Source organism: Corvus hawaiiensis, chromosome 2, assembly GCF_020740725.1.
Source record: "Corvus hawaiiensis isolate bCorHaw1 chromosome 2, bCorHaw1.pri.cur, whole genome shotgun sequence".
NCBI lineage: Eukaryota > Metazoa > Chordata > Aves > Passeriformes > Corvidae > Corvus > Corvus hawaiiensis.
Genome location: NC_063214.1, coordinates 33,303,914 through 33,329,101, shown reverse-complemented (window position 1 = coordinate 33,329,101; position 25,188 = coordinate 33,303,914). Strand labels below are relative to the sequence as shown.

Genomic DNA, 25,188 nt, shown 5'->3' with positions numbered 1-25,188 from the left:
TCACCCTCAGTTTCTGTCAGCAAGCTGAGCTAAGCTGGCCCCATAGGGAGTGGGTTAGTGTCACGTGGATGCATTAGGCTAGCAGAGATGCTGCTTTCTCTATGTCTACAGCACAGAGCAGAAAGGCAATACAGAGAAATATTTCAGCTCAGGCTGCCAGGTAGCACAAGGTGCACCCCAGTCAACAGCAGGTCATGTAACTACTCCCCTGCAGCAGATGTTCATCCACAGCTTGTATTTGTCTGGTTCATGATGAGGGTTATGTGAGACTGGACAATAAGAGCTGATGTCACTGTGAATAAGAAAGAAGCCACTGAGGCAAGATGCATGAAGGAGCTCAGAGCAGATCGGGATGGGAAGGTGGGACTGGTGGGGAACACTAGCGCTCCTTTTAGGTACTTAATGCACACTGACTCTGTAGGTTTGAAGTTCCTCATGAGCAGAGTTAAATTTGTTGACCAAAAAGAGGAGATAGTCACATAATGGGAAGTAAAAGATATTTCTGAGATGTTCTAGAAAGCAGAACAGATCTGTTGCAGTGGTGAGGTCTCCAAAGAGCCTGAGTGCAATCAGGTGAAAGGGGTTGACTTACAGGACTTTATTTCTGTTTCTAATCTTTGCATTTCTTGGTCTTAGCTGACTAGACAGCCTCAAACCTACACTTTCCTGGTGGAGCAGGACATGCAAGTGAAGGATCATAAACCAGCTAATATCAAGATCTATGATTACTACATGCCAGGTGAGCTCAGATGCTGTACTGCAAAAACCACCCAAATGTACTTCTGGAAAGAAAATTTCTTTATTTCGTTGAGTCTAAGACAATACCATCCCTGACATGGTTATCTGACTGTTCCTTAGAAGCTCTGTAGGCATGAACTTAACCTGTTGGTTTTCAAAATGGTGGGTCCTTCTCTCTGAAGCTGGCATGTAGAACCACTCAAGGTCTGGCTCTCCCAATAAGAGTGGAGCAAGGAGCTGTCCTTTTGAACACTTACCTTGTGGGAGACAGCAAAGGCAGAAGAACCATAGCGAGGGGATGACTCAGAAGAGTAAGGGCCCCCTCAGAAGAATGACACCAAAACCAACTTGTCCTCTCTTCTGTGGGGTCCCAAGTGGGAAGAAAGGCTAGACACGTGTCAGGGATTGCTATTCCTTCAGAAAGTGAGGAATTCATAACCGTGATGGAGCTTTTTGGGACTTATGGCCTCCTGCCTTGGGTGAATCCTGACAAGCTGCAGAGTCATGGGCACACACCAGTGGTTTCATGTGTCAAGCAGGGGGGAGTTGTAGCCTGTAAACTTTGGGAACACCTCTCCTAGGAACAGTGGCACAATGCTGGATTGCTTTAGTAGGTTTTCGTCAACGTATCTCACTAGCACTTTTTTTCTTGTCTTCCAGAAGAAACTGCAGTGATGAGCTACAGTGTCCCGTGTGAGTGAGGTGAGGGCCCAACACCTCTTTTGTTATCACAGACATGGTCCTGAAGAATATAGAAAGGGAGGGAGATGCAGGCAAAGGCCCTTGGTCAAGAAACTTGCCAGACTGCAGGTCCAGGGTAGAAAGCAATTTGCAATGCCAAGCAAGGGTGAGTTCCTGTATCCCAGTGGTTAAACTGAGGGAGAGAGAACTGAAGTAGAAGATTTGATGTGACAAGATCATGACAGAGTTGGAGATACGTTCCAGAAAACAAGGGCTGCATATACCAAGCGCTATCACCAGACAGTGCTGGCACTTTGCATCAAATACACTTTATTCACATCACCACAGTTCCTTTTCCTGGCACTTTCCCTGTCGTTTCACATCCCTGCAGCCCTGTGCACACAACATGCCATGCTCACCCTTACTGCAGGGCCTGACTCCCTTTCAGTGCCAAGCCTTTGTCCATCTCAGCCTGGCTTCTGATCCACACTACGGAATGGACACCTGCCCATCCTCTTTCCAGGCTGAGCAAAGGCAAAGCTTAAGCTTGGCCAATGCCTGCCCCTGCTCCAAACTTTCCTTGCACCTGTGTGCTTTCCTGCCCACAGCCCACAAGACTGAGGAAAGCACCTGCTCCATTAATCACCTGTAGGGAGGCACACAGCCCTGTCTTCAGATGCCTGCCACAAGCCCCCACCTCAGTGGAGGTTCTGACATGGGCTTTGTATAGGTAAAGTGAGAGAGAACCTTAGGATCATAAAATATTCTGAGTTGGAAGGGACCTACAAGGATCATGGAGTCCAGCTCCTGTGCCTGCACAGGACACCTCAGAGTCACACCATGTGCCTGAGAGCATTGTCCAAATGCTTCTTGAACTCCATCAGGCTTGGTGCTGGGACCACTTCCTGGGGAAACCTGTTCCAGTGCCCAGCAACCCTCTGGGTGATAAGAGGCCTGACAGTACCATTTGGTCACAAGGTGCACAAAATGCCCCTGAGTTCCCAGTGGTTACTTTTAATACTTCAAGAACAAAGATTTTTTTTTTTTTTTTTTTTTTTTTTTTTTTTTTTTTTTATCCTTTGTTGTCTTCACAGGAACAGGGATAGATCCCTCCTCTGCAGTCTCTGTCCATCAGTCCTTTGTTACCCCTGCCAGCTGTCACCACATGGAGATATGAAGACAAGAGAAAATGCTTGGAATTTCCTGTTAGTTTCTGGAAGGCTCAGACTGTGCGTGGCATCTTATTAAAAGTAGGAGACTAGAACTGTCTGACTGAATGACTATTCAGGTTTACTGTTTTTCTCCTAAACCAGGAAAATTGCTTTTAAGAGCAGCTGGGAAAAATAAGTTCTCCACCTCTGCTCATGTGCAAATCTCTGCCCCTCCAGTTGAAGACATGCACAGGAGGAGGTAGAGCATCCACCACTGCTTCAAAAGAGAACTGCTCCATAGACCTAGACACAGATACTTCCTGTTTCTAGCTGGGCACATGCTCCCCACTGCTTACCATTCCCCTTCCTGTCTTTGCTTATATTCTGTATTTCCCACCCAAGACCCACCATTTCCTGATGCCATTGTTGGTATCACACAGGAACTTGCTGCCTACCTCAATTACAGACAGCTCTGTATTCAGCCAAGGCTCGCTCCTCTGCAAAAGGAAACGAGGAAGGTGATTGCACATGGATGCTCACAGAGAAGACCGCATGTCTTTTCCCAGCCAGAGAACCAGGAACTCAGCTCCCAACACCAGAGTAGCAGGAAATCTGCAACCCACCTGGCTGGTAGTAATCATAGATTTTGATGCTGGCTGGTTTCAGGTTCTTCACCCGAATTACTTGTTCCAGTTGCAGAATGAAAGTCTGAGATTCATCGTTGAGCTAGTGGAGATGGAAGGAAATTAGCAAGGAAGGAGAGAAAGAAGTCATAGCATCTTCATCTTCCCAGATTTGAATGTTTTCCTGAACTACATTTCTCTAATCCATTAGAGATTCTGGACTTTAAAATCGAGTATTGTGTGAGAAATAGCACTACTCTAATCCAATAACAATGAAACTGGGCAAGCTTCCTCTGCCCCCAATTCTACCAGTGCTCTTTTCTTACCTAGACCAGCCTCAGGCTTCTCACACAGCTCCTTGTCTTCTGATCTCTTGCTCTCACTGTGCCACACCAAATGCTTTTGTTCTCACTTACCTTCTCCAGATAAATGTAGACCACATTAGCTTTCACTTCTATTTTCTTAACAATGGTTCTGTTCTCCAGCTAGGATAGGAAAGAATGATAGAAGGAAATTTGTGAGGATTTTCTGTAAGGTTTCCTGACCTGAGGGACCCACTGTTTTAGTGAAAGGAAGGTGTAGAGCTGGGCTCCATGTGGAACTGTGCCTTTCTCATGCCTAAGGGCTTGAGTGGTTATGTCTTTGCTAGCCCCTCTTGGACATCCCTTGTGAGCATCTCAGGTGTGAACCACACTGACTCTGCCCAGGGCAGAGGAATCTCCCCCTCTGGGGACCAGAGGCTGTGTGGGTAGTACATATGACTGATACGTTGGTCAGCAAATGGGTGCAGGCACCAGTAGAGATTCTTGTTATTTCATCTCACTGAGTGTTCGACTGCTTTTAAACACCTGCATTGGGGCTGTGCAAATAATTAATCTTTCTGGTTTATGGTTTAATTGAAAAACAAAAAGAATCTTTTTAGCTAGAGCTAGAGTGTCTCTGAGAAATCCTGTCTGAGAATTTCTGACAAAGAAATCCTGGTGTTAGCACACCCAGCAGTACACTTTGTTTCTAGCTCAAGTCCAAATACTGTCAGTGGGAGAAGCTGAACCACCTCTGATCTCCTTTGTGGTGGCTGTAGGAAAACAACGAGTTTTGGTGCAATTGCAACAACAAAGGTCCCCTGCAAATTTAGCTCCTCCCAGCCTGAAATGATCAATTCCCAACAGGAGTAAGCAGGCAGGATCCATTTACCTGGGTAGTGCTGGGTTTTTTTATTCCAAAGTCCTTACCAGTATTCTGGATCTGGAAGTCATGATGAATCCAGACAGCAGGGAGACCTCTATGATCACCATGTTGGATGTGACTCTGCTCCCGATGTAGCTGGAAAAGAAAAAACAGACAGAGACTCGCTGAGGATAATGCCCTCTGAGCACCCCTTCCCTCCCCCACCACACCCTGAGCCAGGTACCCATCTGGGACTGAGGACACAGCAGCCACTGCTCCCTCTCGCAGGAGTTAGCCAGCACCTTCCCCCTCCAAGCCTTCCACCTGTCCGATTCACCCTCTGTCCTGTTCACCCCAAGGGTCAGGTCCCTCCATCAGAGCCCTGACACTCTTCTGGCTGCTGTCCCCAAGCTCACTCCATCTTGCTGGAGGAGGAAACAGCCCTTGGGGTCACCTGGCGAGGATGCGGACGGTGAGGACGCGCGGATTTGCCCGGCTACAATTGGTCAACTCTGTGCTGACACGCAGTGTGAAGATCAGAGCAGTCCATGGGGAAGGCTCGTGGTACCTCAGCACTGCCTGCAGGATAAGGGCCAGGAGCAGAACAGACAGGCCAGGCATGATCTCATGCAGGAGAAAAGAGGCAGAGTCCTCCTCTCTCTGCACTCATCCCCCCTGCTCACCTGAGCCAAGACACAGCTGCTGCCGTGGGCCTGCACCAGGAACTGTCCCGGGATCTCCACCAGTGCTGCCTGCTGCACCAGCAGCCGCTTCTGGCGGCTCACCTGGAAAGCCTTCCCAAAGGCCCTCTGGGACCTCACCCTCACGACTGCCTGGCCTGATGTGCTGAACGTCCTTGCTGCGTATTTCGCTAAGGCTTGCAAGGCAACAACTGTGTCCTAGAGAGGGAGAGACAGTCACTCCTCTGAAAGCATCAGCTGTAATGAACTGGCTTGGAACAGGAAGACCTCAAGAGGACTTGTGCTGCCAACCTAGGGTACAAAAGGATCCACTGCTTACCTGGGTGGAGGCAAAACCCCCGTAGGCATTTTGCTGCCGTATCAGCCATGCCACAATGGCAGCTGAAGTTGTCATGTCACCTGCGTGCACCCGTGGCTTGGAGAGGTATGCCAGGAGCACGTAGGCTGTCAGTTCTATGTCCACTGACTGAGTACCGGGCCAGAAGTCTGTTGAAGCTGGAGAGCTTGGCTTGGGACTCCAGTGGATTTGTCCTCCTGCAGAAGGAAAAGGAGCATGAAGGCTATTTAAGGAGGATGTCATTTGGGTTTCAGAGGAAACAAACCCCACAGTGCTTTCAGGGCTCTTTCAGTTCATTCCCTGTGCTCAGGCCAGGATTGCTTTCTTGAACTTATTCTCCAGGGCTTCAACTTGTTTTAGCTCACAGATTCCTACCTACTCCCTCAAAGGGATCTTGAAATCCTCCAGTCTGAGGAAACTATTTCTGATAAGCCATCCTCACACCTTGTGAAATAACTTATTGTGTTTTCAGTCACATAATGCAGTTACTGCACAAATACAAGGACTATGTATGAATACATATATCATTTTTGACTGCTGTGGCTGGGCATACATTAGTCCAGAATCCCAGCAGGCAGCACCTGATTTGATGGCCTGTTCCTCCAGTTTGTACAGCAGCTCCTGGGTTGTCTCATAGTCTCCAGCCAGGGCAAAGGCATAGGCCAGCAAAGCTTCTGTGTAGATGTTGGTGATGTTGGGAACCACCTTCTGCAGGCAGCGGAGAGTAGTCTGCATCAGCTTGCTCTGTGTTGGGAGGAGACACGTGCCAGACTCTGACAGGGGTGAAATAGGGGGCTGGGGAACTCATTCCAGGGAGCCACACTATGTCTTCCTGGTGTAGCTCCAGAGGAACCCCTTAAATTACAGACTGTTTTCAGAAAACAGGCAGTGCAGCCCCGGTGTGCACAGGGAGCCATTGCCACCAAGCACTACTGCACCAGGCCACTTTCACAGCACTCGCTCTTGCGAGGAATGACTTCATCATTTGGCCAAACATTGGCTCATTCCCAGAAGTTCCCTCCCTGTTTGTGGCCTGGAGAACACCAGAAACAAGCTGGTGTGTCCCCATGGTGGTGCCCAGGAGAGCAGGAGGGAGCAGGAGGGAGCTGAGCATGCTCACCTGCAGTGGCAGACCCATCTCGAGCAGTGCTGCAGCGACGTAGGCCCCCAGAGAGATTTCATCATCCGTGCTGCCCTGTGAAGGGAACGCATCTTTCACTTTTAAGGGGTGCTAGGAGGGCATACTCCTCAGAAGGAGAAGCATTCCTCTCATGTTTTCCCTCTCTTCAGGGCTGCAGAATCCAGTTGCACAGGTTGCAGAATGACTTTCTAGGATCCTTTGGGATCCCACAATCTTTTGCTGTCACAAATCTGTCCAGTCATTTCCCAGCAGCGCCACCTGCCCTGGCCCACCTTTACCTTTAGGGAGGAGTGAAAAAAGTTCCCTTTGGTGGCAAAGCAGCCACTGGGGAGCTGGTTTTGCTCTAGCCAGCGTAGGGCATCCCGGATGTTCTTGTGATCTACATAGATGTATTTTCTGGCTTGGCCAAAATTCTTGAGTACAAAAGCTGTCAACCTAGGAATAAAATGAGTTGTGAGAAAAAGAGGCAAACAAAAAAAAAGAGAAAGTCAGAAGTCTCCTGGTACTTGTCCCTGAAGTAGTGACATAGTGGGGGTGCAAAAAAGAGTAATTTTCATAAAGAAAGTCAATCTAAAAGTGGAAATGGCTCCTCTCCCTACCCCTGTCTCCACAGATATACTACTTATATACAACTTATGTACCTTACCCCATCATCTCACAGGTGAAAAACCTCCTACTCCTTCTATTTTTACCTGTTCCACTCCATCTCCCCCAAATAACTAGAAGTAATCTGTAATTCCCCATTTTCTTCCTCCCTTCCTTTCTCCATTCATCTCAGCCAGGCACCACAGGTACAAGCTGTGCCAAGGCAGCTCCTCTCCACTCACTGAGGAGAGGATTTTTTATTGCTCTCACCTGATTTTTTTCCAGCCATGTGTACCCATCTTGGCTGCCAGGTTACCAGCAGTGCAACCTGGTGTTGTCTGTGGGCCAACAGCAAGGGCATAGAGACAAACAAAAGACTTTTCATCCCCTGGGACCACATCTTTGCAGTTCCACTTTCCCAGAAACTCTGCTGCCCTGTCTGACTGCTTTTTCAAGTGGCTCAAGTACCTGAGACTCTCCCTGTTAGAGAGTTCCTGCTGTCTCAATCCAAAAGAGGGAACAAACATCCTGTCAGCTTTCTCAGGCAGTTTAGGTGCTCTGACCCAGACAGGAAAAATCAGAAATGAGGAATGTTTGCAGTGCTTACCAAGTGTTTCCTTCTCCATCGTTCTGCCCAAAGAAACTATAGGAGCCATCTCTGTGCCTATAAAGAAGCTGTGTCTGATACCCTGGGAGATGGGAACAGTGATTAATATGGCACAGGAACACAGATGCTGATGGAGTGAGTGCAAGGGCAAGAGTTACTGGTGTGTTGGACACAGAGGAAGGCAGAGGGGCAAGGTGGGTCTGTGGTACTCACCACTGCGCAGGAATCCTGTAGCCCTGTCCTTGATCTCAGGGCTCAGCTGCCTCGTCTTCTCCAGGTACTGCAGCACATAGACAACGGGGGCAAACAGCACCATGTTCTGCTCCCCACAGCCGTGGGGCATCTGCACCAGGTGGCCCAGGTTCTGCAGTGCCATCCCCATGAGGTCCCCTGTGCAAAGGTGTAAGAAACAAAGAAAGTCTGAGTATGATTTGAGGTGCCTTTTCAGCCAGGCAGGGGATAATAGTGCTTCATCTCAGCACAGGAGGAAGGCACTGGAGAAAGGAGGAAAGAGGACTAAACAACAGAGTGCAAGATGGAGAGTGGTGACTGTTTTGCCTCTTCCCAGCTTGGCATCATGACTTCGCTATGGAGTCTCTGCAGAACTTCCCCTTATCAGCTTTTGCATTCTAAAGAGCTCTAACTATAGCAAATACTGTTTGTAAAAGACTATGAGCAGAACTGCACCGGCTCAGTCTGTGTGATATAGACAAGCAAATATAACAGCACTCAGGGAAAGGTTGAAATGCTTCTGGTCTTTAGCCAGGCCTGTTCTACCTGGCCATATGTCAAGCATCAAAATGTGAGGAAGCCAGCAGAGGTGCTAGTCAGACAGTGTGAAGGTGTCCATATGTCCTCCAGCCAGTCAGAAAAGCCTTGTATTGTTTCCTCTGCTGGGGTTCTGTTGCACAATATTCATGGCTACTTGTGCCAGGCCTGGCTTCATACCAGCGCTGGCCTGCAATGCCAATAGGTTTATTTAATGGTAGGTATGGCCAGTCCCAGTCCCCTCTCCAAAGTGTTCTTTTGCAACTTTATAATGCTGGGAAAGATTTCTTCTCTCCAGGAGCTTCTGCTGTAGCAGTGAAATTTAACAGGGAGGCAAGATGGTTTTGAGCTTTACTGTTGGTATCTACACAGAAATAGCCAAGGTCCTAAAGTCCCAGTAAAAGTAAAGGCCTAGAGTCTTGGCTCCAAAGTCTAGGCTAGAAAAAGAAGGATTATCTCCTCAGCAGATTACTTTTACCATGAAAGCCTAAGTGCTAATCCAAAGTTCTGAAAGCTTGGTGTTTGCAGAGAACAGAAACACAGCATCCTCTCTTTTAGGCAGTTCCATGTCAAGTGGATCCTCTGACACCAGGTTAAGCCTTGCTCTTTGGTAACAGCAGTCTGTGAGCCCAGAGTAGAAGTCACTTACCTGTGATGGAAATGGAAGCTCTGGCAGATCCCTTTACTACATTGTCAGGGAGGCGAAGGGACAGGGGTTCTTCAGCCATGTTTCCTGGTAACAGTAGGATAAAAGGCGTAGCATGAAAAACCAAGCCAAAAGCTTCTAACTGGAGGGACAAGACTGGCCCAGGTACAGGGGACCCTGCCTACATCCTGCTCACACCCACTGTCCTGGTCATTGCACCAAGCTGCATTGCCTGGAAACTTTTCCGATTAGGACATACATGAGAGCTGCTGGTGGGGCTGAGGGCTCACCAAGCTTCACTTCAGCTCAATTCACTACCCTTCACAAGGCTCACAAGAATCACAGCTGGACGTCACTCAACAGGGGAACATCCTGGAGACACTTGCAATGCTGCAGGGACAGGATGAGAGGGCTGGAGCAGCTCTCACTGGTGCCTACCAAGCCCCAGGAACATCCAGAGACTGCAGTGTGGGAAGGAGGCTACAGAGCAGGATTTTGCCACTGATACTCAGTGGCAAATTCAGTAGGACAGCGCATGTGGGAGTAATATTTCTTGTTCTTTCCTGTCTAATAGGAAGTGAAATTTCCTATGTGAAAAATAATTTCAAAACTTTCTTTCATCAGACTTCCCACAGTTTAGTTCTACTCTCAGGTGTAGTTATTTCAGGCTGCAGAACCCATTCAGGCTGTGCACATACCTTGTCTCGGGCACATACCTCCTCTTGGGCACAGACGGGAGCTGTGAGACTTCTCCACTAACACACCCTCTGGCTGCCAGGGCAGAAATATGAACGTGGGACAGGAGAAACAAGAACACACATAAAATTCCCAAATGACAGCAACGTTTCAGAGCAAGTTCAAGTGTGAATTCAGAGGTCAGGGACTCCACCCTCCTCATTTTTGGCAGATCTGCCTGCTTCACTGCTCAAAGGATCAAGAGTAAGCCCGAGGGACAGGGCTCTCTGGCCAGTGAGCACATACAAAAGCTCAGGTACAGCATGAAAAGCAGGGAAAGGTACAGGGAGAAACACAGACGTGGGAATGCAGCTCTGAAAAAGAGTACTGCAAGAAAGGAACAGGCTTGGCTAGCTCCTGGGAGAAACAAAGTGAACTAAGCCACAGCTTTGGTATGCTATTTCTGGCCAAAATCTGAAGTGATAAAACCATTTAGCCCACCTCAGTCTGCCTTCCCCCTGGGGCAGGGATATCACAGACAGAGGTGAGCCTGTTCTCATACTGACCTGGACCAGCAAGCGTTTCGTCAGCGTGTGCCTCCCCCTCACAGCAGCTGGCAAGGGCTTCCTGCCCCCACACCGTGATGTGCTGTCCAGTACCTCTGTCCTCACTGTGATATTCAGAGTCCCTAGCAAATAAATTCCTTTTAGAATAGAGTCCTTTTCTGAAACCTGTGGCCAAACGGAGTAAACTTGCTTTAACCAACAGTGGTCTGAGATGCTTTGGGTTGTTGGTCTTCATGGCCTTGGTGGTTTGGCCAGTAAAGGTGAGCCAGCCAGTGCTGACTGCTTGTTCAGGCACCCTGAGCATGAAGGAACTTGGTACTGCCTCACCTGCAGTGACTTCACTGCACTGCAACATGACTGGAACAACAGAGGGTCCAGCAGCCCTCGGACCCAGCATACCCTTCCCATTGCATATGAAGCACAGGACCAGCAATACAAAGTTCCCCCACCCACATCCATGCAGCCTCTTCCTCCCCAGCTGACCCCACAGCCCTCTCTTCAGGAGTCCCCCATGCCACCCTTTCAGTTCCTGCCCCCTCTGATGAGTCTGTCTAAGAAGAGAGAAACAAAGCAAACATGATGGATTGCATGTTTGAACCATTAAGGTCAAACTTCAGGATTCAGAGGAGACACGGCTCTGCCAGCTTCTCTGGACCTCTCACTCTCTTTCACCTCAGTTTTAGGGTTCCCCATCACCAGTCCCTTTTTGCTGCCATACCCAGCTGGACTGCTGTCACATTCCACATGAAGGTCTTGGACTCCTCTGCACACAGACACTCCTTGTCCCTGCAAGTCTGACATGGCTCCACCTGGAAGTCTGAGGATTTAGCCAGGGCCACATGGATCTGAGGGAATGATAGATGCAGGTGAGTGACTGGGCAACTCAGGTGAGATGGCTTGGCACAACAAGCTCTAAAATTGGAGGGCACGGCCGGCCTGTCCCACACACAGAGGCACACACCTGTATGCACTGCTGCAGGTAGCTGAAGACAGTGGCCTTCATCAGGAAGGTCTCTCCAGGGATGACGGAATATGGCAGCATCACATCCACAAAGAAGGGCTGAACTGTTCTGAGGCTCATGGTCGGGGCAAGGCCAAAGCCCCTCCCAGCCAAGCAGAACATCTTGACTTTCCACTCTGCAGCAGCAGCAGGCGCTGTGACCAAGACATTCCTGCTGCCATTGGAGCTGAGAGGAAGAAAGAACTTGCATGAAGAGATTCATCTGCTAGTGGAGAGGGAAGGAGATGCAATGAGGAGTGCTCATGGCCCTGCTGAGGGAGGTGACACAGGTCCTCATGCTTGGATCAACCTCTGCTGTACTACCAAAGACTTTTGCTCCAGTGGCTCACAGCAAGGCAGCTCTCAGCAATTTCTTCCCTAGAGCCATAAACCCTCTTTAAATGCCATCAGTAATGGCTTTATGTCCTTCTCCTGAGCAAGACACTTGCCAAGCATTCCAGCTCTGTAAATTCACTCAATGCTCTGGAAAAGCAGCAGCACCATATCCCCCTGCATGCTGATTCATCAGTCTTAACCCAAGCACTGTGGCAACAAGGGCTACAGGTTTAGCTGGTGCACCCACCAAAATGAGAAGTTGGTAGGGTATACTCCAATGTGTGGTGGCTTGGTCTGGAAGTGTACAGCTGTTCTCTAAATCTGTGTACACTTCAGTTCTGCACCTCAAAGTCCTTCAGTGTGACATACTACAGATGCAGGGAAGAGCCACAGAATTCCCATGCAGAGGTCTCTTTACACCTATTTTACACAAACTCAAGTCAGCCAAGACTATATAACAAAGGGTCAGCCTTCTGTCCATTTGTAAAGTCGGGAATCACTTACCCAACAGAGTACACATTCCAGATCCAAGTTTCAGGGAAATAGTGGTGAAATCTTCTGTGAGTTGTGAATTGGGGTTGTTCCTCAGTGATTCTTTGGTCTTCTATCGAAGGCACCCCTGAAAGAAAGAATAAGGAGTCTCACCAGAGTGGGAGAGGTGAACCTTGCCAACCACAGACAGCCTAGCACTGGGACTGGAGGAAAAGCAAGCAGTGAGGGAGACATGAGAAGATTCTGGCAGAGGAAAGCACAAAGGAGTGGACTGATTCCACGGGAGAGATTAAAAATGAAGGGAAAAGAGAGTTGCAGCAGGAGAAGCAGCTTGCAGCGAGCCAGTTGCAAGGTTTCCAAGATTTGGTTAGACACAGCCCCTTCCTGACCTGACCCAGAGTTGTTGCTTAAGAGACTAAGGACCTTCAGAGAGCTGTTTCAACCAACACTTCTATAATTCTGTGAGTAATCATACTGTTTGCTTGCTGCACAAAACTCCCATTCCACTGCAAGCAATGGTTTCAATACAGGCTGGCGTGTGAGCCAGCTTAGTATTGATTATCGAGTGCAAACTGAGACATAGAGGAAGAACATGACTGTCTCTGTGGCCACAAGTGGGGATAGAAGCTGGGTCTGAGCACAGCCTGGGGAATGGGAATAGACACCGGGAGACAGATCCTGGCCCACACTTGGATTTGTCCATGAGAAAAGGGAGGGCCATCCTTTAATGTCAGGGAACATCCAGGTAGTGACATTCTTCATAGTGCTTTTTTACAGGGACTGGGTCACTCCTACTGTGTCTGGTGGACTGGGCAGATAGACTGTGACAGCAGCATCTGAAACTCCTAAGAGAGACAATATCCACCACCAGCAAACCCCAAAGATCAGAGGGCTCTGCCACCTGATGTGATCTCATGTCCCAGGTAGGCTCAAAGTGCAGCTCACCCATGATTGGTTTCCTATCCGCCCGACGAGAGCACTGAGAGGGCTTCTTGATTACAAGGTTTGAGAAGACTTTCAGTCCCATGTTCTGTTAGGAAAAGAGGGAGAGCAGGGAAGGCACAAGAGTGTCTGTGAGTGGGGAAGATTGACAACTGCTCTTCAAAATTACTCTGAAAACCATTGGGTTCAGGACAACCCAGTGCCCAGGCAGCCCAGAGCAGCACTGGCCCACACAGACACGGTGCTGAGGGAAGCATGGAGGAGATCTGCCCTAAAGACACCAAGGGGTCTGCCTGGGAACTGCCCAAAACAGAGGCAAAGAGCAGGCTAACAACTAAGCCATATCAAAGATCTGTGGTCTAATGTTTGGGATCATTCCCACATCTTTTCTCTAATACTGTAGACAGTACACAGCCCAGGACCTCATTCCTTGTCCCCATTCAAGTCTGAAAGAATGGAGCTTGATGGTCCAGGATTTCATCACCTTGCTTTGTGCATATGTGGAGGGAAATACACATATTCCTACTCATAATGGGATTGTACATCTCTTGAAACAACACAGCTCAGTTCAGGGCAGACAGCAGGGTCTGTCAGGAGGAGGCAAGGCCTTCTCAGACTGGAGAGAAAATATCTCAGATGCTCATAATTGCAACAGCTCTGGGAAACTTCATTAAGTGATTACCCGGAAGAGGTTAAAGATGTCAGGCTGGAAGGAATTCTGTGGCCTCCCTCGTAGCAGAGATGATGAGGACTGGGGCTGCACGCAGCGATCTGAATGCTCTTCTACTTGGGCAGGGTATCCACGTTGGTAGGCAGCAGGGAACAAACCATAGACCTAGGGAAACTCACAGGCAGGGAGGGATTGGGCAAGGAGCAGATACCTGCAGATGCTTCACTCCATCCTCTCCTAGCACACACATCAGTTCCTGTCCTCCCTAGGCAGGCCCTGCTTTCTCCTTCACACACAGACCTCCTCATTCATTGGCCTCCAGCTCCCCTTGCCACAGCCCCTGCCTGCCTCGCCCAGCTCACCCATCACTCCTGAGGCTTTGCCTGGTTGCACAGACACTCACCATTTGGCTGGTCAGCTCACTGTCTGGTCTGGTGAAGAATATGTTTTCATCCACTGCCAGGACTGCACACAGGGATCCAGGCACCGCCTGCAGCTGGAGCTGCACTGCTGACCCTGCGTGGGCTTCTTTATCTGGGAATCCTACCTTGACCTTCAGCAACACACCAGGAAAGGAATATGAAAGAGGTGTGAGGAGGCTGACAGACAGGTAACAGACAGAAAGAAGGAGGCCAGCTGGGGTCTCCCCTGCTCAGCCACTGCTATGAACAGAAGTCCCTGCTGAAGCTTTCCTGGTCCCTGGGCACTGTGCCGCAGATATCTCTTTCATCTCTTCTGCCCAGTTCTCTCTTGGAAGGATCTGAGGGTCTCCTTCCCCCAGGCCTCCTGACTCCTGCTCATCAGCTCTCCCCCAGCCACAGAGGTGTCTCACCTGGTTTTGGAAGCACAAGGCAACATCAAAACGGATGCTGTCAGCTGTGACCCCTCCGTTGGGGAAGATGGCATACACCACTAAGGAAGGCGATGGAGACAAGTCAGCAGTGAAAGTCAAAGGGATGGAGAACGAGCCCTTCAGCACTGGGGAAGGAAAGGCAAAGTGTTTTCATCATAGGCCCACCGAGACCTCCTGCCCTTCTTCTTTTTGTGCTGTATAATCGCACAATGTCAAACCAACTGCTGCTGCTGCACTGTCTGCCCTCTCTCTCCATTCTCTGATCCTATGTACTCCATCTTCCCCTACATCCTCCCCATCTCTCTTTCCATCATTGTTTCATTCTGTTCTTTTGCCCTCTTCCAGCTGCCACAATTGCTTCCTCAGCCTCCCTCCGTCCTGTTTGCTGACTGGTCTGGACCTATAGATTGAGGAAACTTTGGAGAAACTCCAGCAACTCTCATATTCAACCTAGAACCCAACTGGGTGCAACTTCTCTGCTAGGTTTCCCCTTCTCTGCTACGACTTACTGTTCAGTTTCCCAATCTGGATATTCCTCTGGCCCCTGACAACAATTCCAGACTTGCCAGTGACCTGCAGGAGGAGGGACATGGGATGAGCAGACTGCTGTTTGCCACCAGAGTGCATCCACACTTACCAATGTGCATCTTGCTCTCAAAAACAAAATAAAACCCCTGAAATTAACTGTGGGCTCAATCCAACCCCAGACTTCAGGAGATTTGCAGACACCACAGCTGGGAGGAGAAGCTTTAACACAGGAGATTCTGGTCTAGTCTGTTCATGAGGGCAATGGATGGGTAGTGGGTTCACTACAGATTTGTGAGTGACAGCTAAAATGTTTCTCATCTAGTAGGCTGGCCTCCAGACCAGACCAAAATCCATTTCCACTGAGCAGCTCTTTGATAACCAGAGTGAAAAAGGGATACCCCACCCAGTTTTAAAGGGAGAAGACATTTCCAGCTGCAGCCTTGGCAGAGGCTAAGGGGTGATGGGCTACGAAGACAGAAACCTCCTCCCATCCTTGGAGGTGACTGGACCCCCAGCACCAGCATCATGGTGTGGCTAGGCTGAGCCTTAGTGGGTGTAGCATCCACCCAGTTCCCTGAGAACAAGGTTTAGCTGTCAGCCCTCCAGGGATGACCTAAATTATATCCTCAAATTTTCATTGGGGTCTGGTCCTGTCAGTACAGCCCTTCCCCGCAGGTTATCTACTACCCTCACTCACATAATATGCAAAACTTATACGGCTGGTGTCTTCTCCCAGGTCATCCCTGCTGAGTGTGAAGGTCACCTGGACATTCTGCTTGAGCCCACAAGGCAGTGTTTCCGTGGGTGGGTGTATGTCCAGGAAGCTCTTGGTTGTGACATGGAAGGGCTGCAGGTGATGGTAAGCAGGTGAGTAACTGAAGTCAGTCCTTCGAGCAGTGCGCATGAGCTCCTCCAGTGTGAACCTCCCCTGAAAGGGCACCAGAGACACACAGAAATGAAGAGTTTCATGCTTCAGTGCTTTGTTAGGCTGTCATCAGCTTGGTTTGGGAAAGGCTGTTGGCTTGGTGCCTTCCAGCTGGCTCTGCGCAGAGCTGTGTGGTGAGCCCAGGCCTGTGCTGGCAGGGGGCTGCAGGGCAGGACCAGGGAGCAGAGGTAGAGCTCAAGGACTCGCACTTTCCCATATGCAGAGGTGGTGTTTACCTCCAAAGAGACTGATGAGCTGTTCCAGGCAGTTGTGTCGAGGTTGAATGATGCTATTCCACTGTCATCTGTGATGTACGTTTTGATAAACCGACGCCTCATGACCCTTATCACAAGAAAAACCTTCCTGTTTTTCATACCAGTTCCATAGTGATCCTGAACCTTAATCTGGTGACAACAGGGTGAGGCAGGAAAGCCAAAATCAGATATTTCTTCCAATGTCATACCCAAACCCTTCCTTTCTGACCAACATAGACCTTCCTGTGTAGGTCACCTACAGACTTCCGTCTGGCCCCAAGAAGACAGGAGAACTGTACAACTCCCCCATCTCCGAAGTGAAGCTGAGCATGGTTAAAATCTGTCTGCTCCAAAAGGTGTGTGTGACTAGAACACAAGGAACTTCTCTCCTAGCCAACAGCTGAGGCATCCTTGCATCCCAGCATCCCTACTGAGACACCACTCACTGCTCTCAGCAGATGCTGGAGCTGTAAACACAACAGGGAATCTGAAATGCAGCCACTGTAGCCACACTGTCAAGCAATGTGACACAGTGCAAGGAAAAGTACTCTGAGGAGCAGGAAATGCTTTGGGTCAGCTAGATTTACCAGATGCTATATTCCTTGGCAAATGACGGGGAGCAAAAAAGCAAGGGAAGAAAATCACCTTCCCCCTGTATGGTACTCCAGGGATGTAATATTCATTGGGTGTCTCAAATACTGCCCTTGCAGCTGTCCTGGAGATGAGGATTTGGCTGGAGGTGTTGATCTGCACCCCTGTTGGAATGCAGAGTGCAAGGGAAGCAGGATCAGTACCAGAGGTGAATACTGCACTCTAGTTTAATCTCACTTTGTTATTCCCAACCCCTTTTAGCAGAGTGTCTGAAACTTCCTTCCTAACACCAGCATTCTTCAAGGTTTGGAGGCTGCTGCTGTGGCAGCTCCTTCTTTAGTTAAGCTGTCTGCCAGCCTCTTTGTAGCGTCCTGGACCCAACACCACTCATCCAGCTCCCAGCCACTCCTCATCCTCCTGCTGCTGGCAGAGTAGCTCTCCATGCCCTGTGATGATCCCAGCAGCAGGAAGGAGGAGAGGGGGTGGTGTGCCCTCTCTGATCCTCAAACCCCTAGAACAGTTCCTCTTGCCCTTGTACCTTCCCTGCTGAGCCCCTGAGTACCTGTGCCCATCTCCAGGAGAGAGGCTTCTGCCTGAAGCTTGTTGTCTTCCTCGCTGGGAGTCAGATTGAAGACTGATGTGCTGACAGAAGGGGTGAAACATCCGTTGCTCGCTGTCTGCAGTAGGGAGTATAAGGTATTATTTGGGGCTCAGGAGAAGGGAAGGGCCAGAAGCATAAGGAATTAGTCATTCATAACTATCAGCTACAAATAATAATGCAGAACTCATAAAACACTGGAACATGTTCCCCAGGGAGGTGGTGGATGCTTCATCCCCAGAAACATTCAAGGTCAGACCGGACAGGGCTCTGAGCAGTTCATTCTGTTCACTCAGCCCCTGACACTCCACCCTGTGTGGTGCTTCTTTACTGCCCATATACCTTCCAGGATTTTACTCACAGGACCGCTGTATTCCCTACAGATGTCCTTGCTGGCATTCTGGGGCCACCTCCTTGCTTTCTGGCACACAGTGACACGCACGCTTCCTCGCACAGCTTTCCCATAGCTGTATCTGCAGGGAGAACACCAGGGGAGTCCCTGGACAGAAGCACTGTGTGCTTTGTCCAGCACATTGCTCCACACAGGTGCCTTTCATGATGAAGGTCTTAATGCAGCTGGCAAGCAGGCAGGCACAAATTAAAATACAGCACTTTGAGTGCTTGGGGAGTGCAATAGCGTGGTCTGACATCGAACAGATGCAGAAACAAAGCACAGACAGGAACAGACCCACACCCTCTGGACCTCTCCCACTTCTGGGCACTTGCTGTCCTGGAACTGTGAGCAGACTCAGAGAGTGGACATGATTTATCCACTCCGTGAAGATATTAGTTCAGGGGGAAAGCAGCAGAAACGTGTGTCCCTGCAGACAGCAACAGCAAATTGCAGTAACAGAGCCACAGAGTGACCTCAGACGTGCCTCGCTATGGGCTTATCTCATGATCAGGGCTCTTGTTTCCATCATCAGACCTGATCTGCTGATTTTTAGGTATTTCCTCTGCCTGCTTTGCTGCCTTTCCTTGCTTTGACTCCTCTCTGACTTGCCCTTTGAAGCAATGCTCTTGATGATATAAGTAAAAAGATTACATCTATGACCCATCCTGGTGATTCAGAGTGGTGTACTATTTGCTACTACAACCTCATATGATGTAATTGTAACTGCCCCAATTAATGAGAAATTATGTCAGACCAATCCATGGCAAAAGAGACACCAAAAGTCTCCACAGAATTCAGCCCCAAATACAAATGAGCTCACATGCTTTTGAGTGCTTTTGAGCTCATTGTCCTCCCTTCGCTGTGTTTACACTGTCAGAGGTCCTGCCCTCCTTCCCACCCTTATCTGCCCATTTTTTTGCTGATAACCACATAAGTAGAGAAATCTGTCTACTGCTTCTTAGAAGGCAGTAAGTTCAGTAGCATGTAAGTGAGAAGGAAAGGCATAAACTCCTAAAGAAATTCCAGCTCCTGCTCCTTTACCTCAGCAGATCTGTCCCATATCTGGTGTTTTTCCCCACATAAGATCTTTCAATGCTAGATAGACACAGCTTCCAAAGGAGGGTATCTCTTGCCTTGGACAAGTCTCCCTATAGCTGGATGTTCTCTCTCATGTGTGGCTCATGTACCTTTTCCACAAGGAGGAACCTATCAGTTTGACTCTTGAACTATTTGGGATTCTTCTAAAGGAACGGCCCTGTTTGACCCTTCTTGAGCCATCTCTCTTTGATAGAATGAAGACATATGGAAGGAGAGACAGAGTTTTGATGAGATCCTTCCTTTCCCCTGGACATTCTCCTTACCTGCCACACACTCGCAGGGGGAAGGTTTTGTCTGAAGCATAAATCTGAGCCGGTCCCTCGAAGAAAACGTCAAACTTTTGCAACACTGGAACAAAAACCTCAGAGTTATTCCATCAAGGGCAAAAGGCCACCTGGACACAGAAACACGAAAGGGAAGAGTGTGTTCCCATGAAGAAACACGTGAAACCAAAGAAAGAATTCCCCTTTTTTTTTCCCCCAATAGTCTTGCAGAGGTCTTTAGTGTATTCTAACTCTGTGCCAGAAGACACCCTCTCCAGGAATCTCCAGCATAACCTCCCTTGTGCTCATTTCTGATATTGCCCATAGATTTGTATTCAGTCGTAGCTCTCAGGCAGTAAATCCTATTTTACAGTATTTGACTGTACATTGTTATACAGACAGGCAAGCAACAAACAAGCAACTTCTTCCATCCCTTTCTTCATTCTCCTTACCACGTTCCTCCACCTTAAAGGTACTGGACTGGACTGAACCGGACTTAGAGGACTGGGCACTGATGGTGTAAGTCCCCAGGGAGAGCTCATCAGCCAACTGGAATGAGAGATCTGCAATGCCCTGTTTTGGTCTCACATCCAGCCACTGGCCAATGCGGTTTTGTTCTGGGTCCTGCAGTGCAAGGGAAGGAAAGAAGAGGCAGTCATCAGCAATGCCTGCTATTGTCTACCCAGAGCCCACTGGATTCAAAGGCATTTCAGAGATTTCAGAGGCTTTCACAGGCTGCTGCTGGTTTTAACCCAGATGGTGATGCTGGAGCACCAACAGAGGTGAACCCAACCCACCCAGGTTTACTCTGCTCTGTACAGCCATGGAAAAAGAAGGTATGGAAGGTCCTGACATTTAGACTCTCCAGTCTCCAGTAAAGATGAACTGTAAGAATTAGCTAAAGCCTGGCTGGCATTCCTGAATGTAGAAATGGATGAAGTTGAACCATTTGTATCACCAAGACTTGTTAACAAGAAGCATTTGGACAGAGAATGTGCATGCATAGAGCCTAAGAAAAGTAACTTGAACCAGTAAGGCAGCATCCTAGGTACTATCCATACTGAAATACCTTTCCTCATAACATCTGAGGAGTCTGGAACACCCACCTGGATTTCCACCATGGAGTACTGCAAAGCAAACAGACGGCACTGTCAAAAACTGGCATGACGTAGCAACCTGCAGGTAAACTTCTCCTACCCACCCAGCCCCTCTACTGTGACAAACATTATGGTACAAGAGGCTTGATCCTACTGAAAGGAGGACAATTGCTTTGAGATAGTAAGGGAAATGAGTAGCACAGAAATCTATGTTGTTTTGATTTGTTTTTTGATCCCTGAATTTTTAAGACGCGCTTTGATAGGTATCCTTTGATAGGTATTCTACAACCATGAAAGCTAGAATTCGCTATAACAAAATGGGCAAGAGTAGGAAGACTCTCAAATACCACCATCCCAAGTTCACAAACATTAAATGGCCTCAGTTTTGTAACATATATCCCAATAATTAGCAAAACTGCATCACCTATAGGAAGAATACTCCCCACACATTCTTTTAAAATCCCTGGCGTAGGAGGTAAGGCTGGGAGTTATGAATTAATGCTGACTGCAGCTGACAGTGACAGGGAGGGACAAGGAGGACACACTTCAGCCCTTCTAGGCCCATTAGTTCTCTGTTTGCTCTTATATCACTGCACATACCATCCAGGAGGCAGTACTGGTGAAGAACCCCTAATTTGGGAGCACAAAGCATAAGGAGACAGGAGCAAGGCTTGGGAGAGTAACCAGACTGTAAACATGCAATTGACATGTAATTTACATTATTCATCATTCTAAGCTTTCATACAAGTTATCAGAAGCAACTGTTTTCATTGAAATAAAAAAAAAAAAAAAAGAGTGCAGGTTAACCTGCTGGTGAACAGCATCAATATTAAATTCAACTCATCTAATTTACTAACTAGATATTATAGCTTTAATGCTGCAGTGCACTCAAGCCTTTATAATAGCTTTGGCTAAACATGACCTCTTTGAATTTTCATGACAGCATAATTAACAGTTACAATGTTGATTTGCTTATACTTACACACAGACATCAAGTATTTATGGTCAAATATGTACATGAACCAATTGTGTGGCAAGAGAGTAAATGTATGGTTTATACTCTATTATCTAATTAATATATTTGTATATTAATATACATATTCTTCCCTTGGGAGAGAAGAAGGGAGTGTTTGATCCTCAGACCTCACCAATAGCCCAAAAAAGAGGAAATTAAGTCAGCAATAAAGAAGCTGGAAGGATCTCTCCCTTTATTTTAGTCTAGAAGGATTTGATCCAACTCCCCTCATGCATGCCCCTCAGTATTTAATTGTCATGGCATGAGTTCCTGTTGGCTCTCCTTAAATTGCTTGAGGACTGAGGAGTGAAATAGCTATAGCTGCTGGCTGCAGATATAATTGCTTACTGGAGAATGGCACTAGCCTTGCAGTTTCCTGGCCACCACATATGCAAGTCTCTGGCAACTTCTCCCTCCCTTGACACGGGGACAAGGAGCTGCTGCCAGCAGCAAGTCAGTATAATTTGGTCATACTGTTTTCTCTCTTTTTTGTATGATCACTTCCTGTGTATCTTTCCCCACACTAATTAATTTTTCTCAAAATTTTGCAGCTCGCTTCAGGCTCTCCTGCCACCCTCAGGTGCCACACATTGCACAAGTCGCTGAGCTTTCCAGGGCTGCGGGAGGGGATCTTTGAGTCCGGTGAGGTCTGTACACAACTTTGTCTGATAATTATGCCCATGGCCAGCAACCCACAGACTGCTCCCCAGAAGCCCTGCCTGCTTTTTTGGCAAGGGCAGGAGCACTCAGCTAACTCAGCTAGCTGGGAATGCTGGCACACTCCCCAAATAGTGTCCAACCCTCCCATCAGCCAGAAGCCGTCCTATGAGAGCGACAGCAGAGCCATCAGCCAACAGGAATTGTTGTTCAAATTTGGTGCACTCGAGGGTTGGCATTGGCCACCCTGGGTGCTGGGAGACTGTCCCAGCCTCCCTGGCATGGGGCTGGTAGAGGAAGCAGAACCATCTGAAGCCTGGAGATTTCCTTGCCTCCACTTAGACAGGCTTTACCTTGCTGTTAACAGGAACAAAATCTTCAGTCAATGTCACAATCCTGAATTTCACTGGAGGGAGAAAATGGAGTAAAGCACATTACAGACAGAGCGCATTTGGGAACGGACTTGCTCCGTGCTTGTCTCACCCCAGAATCATAGCTCCACACCCAGCCCTAGTGGCAGCAGCCCCATGCCTGCTCTGCAGCCCCTCTTACCCTTTGCTCAGCCCTGCTCACCTCTGCTTGCCCCAAACGTGTGACAGCAGCACAGCTGCTTCACAATTTAGGGGTTTTCCCATGGGCTACACCCAGGGTTACCCTTACATTTCCTTATCTGCAGTGTAGGCAGACCAGTCCTACCTGGCCCCGGCCTGGAAGGCCATGTTCAGGTCTGCTCTCTCTTCCAAGCCAGCTCTGCTCCTAAACCATGTGAGAGCTCCCCTCCCAGTCCTCTCCTGCTGCTAAACCATGGGTCATGGATACCTCACTGCAGAAGGCAGAACTCCCCCGCTGTCCCCAAGGAGGCCACATAGCACAGAGCACCCAGCACAGCACAGGAAAGTGGGAACAAAGTCTGGGAGGGTCAAGGCAGGGCCACTGTCAGGGTGCTCCATGCTTTGCTCACCTGTCTGTCCTGGATTATAGATGGGTTTATCCACCTGAATGAAGGTGCCAGTTCCAGCCCTGCGGATAAGGACTTTCTTCTCTTCACTTGCACTGAAGTAGTGGCCATTGGAGATGTGCAGGTGCACAGTGGCCACCTCCTGGCTGCCTGCAGGTCGGGGCACCTAGGACACAAAAGAGGAGAGCCACTAGGTTAGCAGGCATCAGAGCAGTGCTGTCCTCGCTTTGACTGCCCTGCAAGGCCAGGCTCTTTGCCGTCTTACTCTGGAGGCCAGCACAGGGTGTCCCCTCAGTGGCTGAAGGCTGTGTCTGTGGAAGTGCAGGGAACAACACTTAGCAATTGGGATAGATCTTGGACAAGAGAAAAAATGAGTCTGTTCTGACACTGAAATTGTGCTTACTCCTTCATGGGGCCACTGTCAGAATCTGCATGGAGCAAGATGGAGAAGACTTAACTCAATGGAAGAAAAGGTCCATGGTGATGAGAAATCTGTTTCCTAGAGTGTGTGGGTCACAGAGACTTTGAAATCCCCTCTTATTCATCAGTGCAAACTAAGAAAATAAGGATCATGAGTTTGGCAAATCAGAAAGATTTGTGCTAAGCTTCTGTGCACACCCACCCATGTCTTTCTTAGTCCTCCAGCACATTTTCAAGCCCTTAAAGAAAATCTTGGAAGGAAGCAGACATGAGGGAAGCTGTCTGAGATGGGAGGTCTGACTCTTTCTGCATCACAGATCCACAAACAACATGCTGTGACAGTGCATCCTCCCCAGGGGAGAGAAAGAGCTGCACAACTGCCATTTGGGTGCTTCCAAGCTATCCATCCTCCTCAGATCTTTGGTGCCTGGCCAGGCAGCCTTCCCTCAGTGTGCCACCAAGATATCCCACAGGAAGAGTACCATGTGGACAGAAAAAGACAAGGAGCAAAGACACTGGGCTGCCACTAAACACTCCTCACTGATTTTGCATTCACTCCTTCCCATGCCCTCTTATCTTCTGTCTTCCTCATTCTCTATTTCTTTGGTGAGAGGCAAATGAGCACTCTGGGAGCTGCCAGCTAGGGGTCCCTGCCAAGAATGACTCTGACCTGAAATCTGGTGCACTCGAAGATCCAGTTGTTCCGGATGACCTTGCGGTAGAGGCTGAGGTTGCCAGATGGGTGCACAAGAGTTAAGCCCACACGAATTGGCTTTTCAACCCCACGGAGGTCCAAGCACACCCTCTGGGATGAGGGGTAGGGAAGGGCAGCTGGAATGATGATCAAGTACCTCCTGCAGTGGGGAAAAAAGATATCATCACATCCTGGGAGCCACCTCATCCACTCTGGGCACTAAAAGGCTGGCCTGAGAAAACAGGAGAGTTTGCCATCTCTCTGGGGCTAGGAGGTGCTGCTCTTCTTGAGTGACAGGGACAGATTACCAGAGTGAGAACCTTGCACAGGGGCGATGGAAGGCATAGAGTTCATTTCAGATAAATACAAAAGGAATACTTTCAGGTGGCAGAACAGGATTTGCCCTTCTTGCTTTGACATGGCTCCTCAACTGCCTTGACAGCAGACTGGTTCCTGCTCAACCACCCCTAGCCCTGCAGCCCTTTTCATTTGCCCTTCACTTTATCCTACACCTTTCCCTTCATCCTGCCTCATACTGCAGTCCCTCACTCTTCTTGTTCCCACCACCAGTGCTCACCTAATTCTTGTACTGCAGTGAGATCCATGAGAGAGGTTCCCATCTTCAGGAGGGCCCTGCATTCACAACAAGGCTTTGCACCCCACCCCATGTCCAGCCCTTCCAGGACGTGACTCACAGGGTCCCACACTCTCTCCCTGCTATCTTGGCCCCTCTCTCAGCATTCACAACTATCAATCACTAGGTTTTTAAATGGCACTTACGGTTGTGCCACTATCGCCAGGGTGTAGAGCAGGCAGCTCAGGAGGAAGGGAGTCCACATTTTCATGGGAGAACTCCAAAGGGGTGGATTCCTCTAGAGGGCTGGTCAGGAGAGAATGTAGGGTGCTGCTTCTCTCCTTCCAAAGTCTCCAGGACTCCTGCTGTTGTTGCTGTTTCTCCTAGGAAGCAGACAAGAAGCCCCAAGGTTTCCTTCCCTCCACTTCATTCCTACATTTATA

General features: G+C 48.8%; 2 protein-coding genes across 7 annotated transcripts in view; one reads left to right on the top strand and one right to left on the bottom strand.

Annotated features, from left to right (window-relative positions):
- Window positions 1–2,688, top strand: part of LOC125321438 (alpha-2-macroglobulin-like protein 1) — a 26,361-nt gene extending 23,673 nt beyond the window's left edge. For all 3 annotated transcript variants that reach the window (XM_048294290.1, XM_048294288.1, XM_048294289.1), the window contains exons 34-36: window positions 637–739; window positions 1,399–1,440; window positions 2,514–2,688. In XM_048294290.1, the coding sequence (XP_048150247.1) occupies window positions 637–739; window positions 1,399–1,439 (144 nt within the window). In that variant the 3' untranslated portion in view covers window position 1,440; window positions 2,514–2,688. The remainder of the gene's footprint in view (window positions 1–636; window positions 740–1,398; window positions 1,441–2,513) is intronic.
- Window positions 1–25,188, bottom strand: part of LOC125321441 (alpha-2-macroglobulin-like protein 1) — a 26,131-nt gene extending 943 nt beyond the window's left edge. The window contains exons 1-35 of one of the 4 annotated variants that reach the window (XM_048294297.1): window positions 24,952–25,188; window positions 24,148–24,331; window positions 23,061–23,223; window positions 22,453–22,505; window positions 20,437–20,457; window positions 19,783–19,954; window positions 19,331–19,415; window positions 17,937–18,048; window positions 17,540–17,654; window positions 17,032–17,141; window positions 16,369–16,536; window positions 15,905–16,135; window positions 15,189–15,252; window positions 14,659–14,804; window positions 14,230–14,379; window positions 13,839–13,991; window positions 13,160–13,244; window positions 12,227–12,341; window positions 11,348–11,573; window positions 11,105–11,231; window positions 10,387–10,508; window positions 9,862–9,916; window positions 9,149–9,232; window positions 7,945–8,121; window positions 7,732–7,813; window positions 6,818–6,974; window positions 6,519–6,593; window positions 5,980–6,142; window positions 5,381–5,595; window positions 5,044–5,259; window positions 4,815–4,939; window positions 4,426–4,516; window positions 3,610–3,678; window positions 3,194–3,296; window positions 3,026–3,067 (exon numbers count right to left, since the gene is read on the bottom strand). In XM_048294297.1, the coding sequence (XP_048150254.1) occupies window positions 3,027–3,067; window positions 3,194–3,296; window positions 3,610–3,678; window positions 4,426–4,516; window positions 4,815–4,939; window positions 5,044–5,259; window positions 5,381–5,595; window positions 5,980–6,142; window positions 6,519–6,593; window positions 6,818–6,974; window positions 7,732–7,813; window positions 7,945–8,121; window positions 9,149–9,232; window positions 9,862–9,916; window positions 10,387–10,508; window positions 11,105–11,231; window positions 11,348–11,573; window positions 12,227–12,341; window positions 13,160–13,244; window positions 13,839–13,991; window positions 14,230–14,379; window positions 14,659–14,804; window positions 15,189–15,252; window positions 15,905–16,135; window positions 16,369–16,536; window positions 17,032–17,141; window positions 17,540–17,654; window positions 17,937–18,048; window positions 19,331–19,415; window positions 19,783–19,954; window positions 20,437–20,457; window positions 22,453–22,505; window positions 23,061–23,223; window positions 24,148–24,331; window positions 24,952–25,016 (4,320 nt within the window). In that variant the 5' untranslated portion in view covers window positions 25,017–25,188 and the 3' untranslated portion in view covers window position 3,026. Of the gene's footprint in view, window positions 1–3,025; window positions 3,068–3,193; window positions 3,297–3,585; window positions 4,517–4,814; window positions 4,940–5,043; window positions 5,353–5,380; window positions 5,596–5,979; window positions 6,143–6,518; window positions 6,594–6,817; window positions 6,975–7,731; window positions 7,814–7,944; window positions 8,122–9,148; window positions 9,233–9,861; window positions 9,917–10,386; window positions 10,509–11,104; window positions 11,232–11,347; window positions 11,574–12,226; window positions 12,342–13,159; window positions 13,245–13,838; window positions 13,992–14,229; window positions 14,380–14,658; window positions 14,805–15,188; window positions 15,253–15,904; window positions 16,136–16,368; window positions 16,537–17,031; window positions 17,142–17,539; window positions 17,655–17,936; window positions 18,049–19,330; window positions 19,416–19,782; window positions 19,955–20,436; window positions 20,458–22,452; window positions 22,506–23,060; window positions 23,224–24,147; window positions 24,332–24,951 lie in introns of those variants that run through there. The other 3 variants (XM_048294299.1, XM_048294298.1, XM_048294300.1) reach the window with 3 other exon arrangements.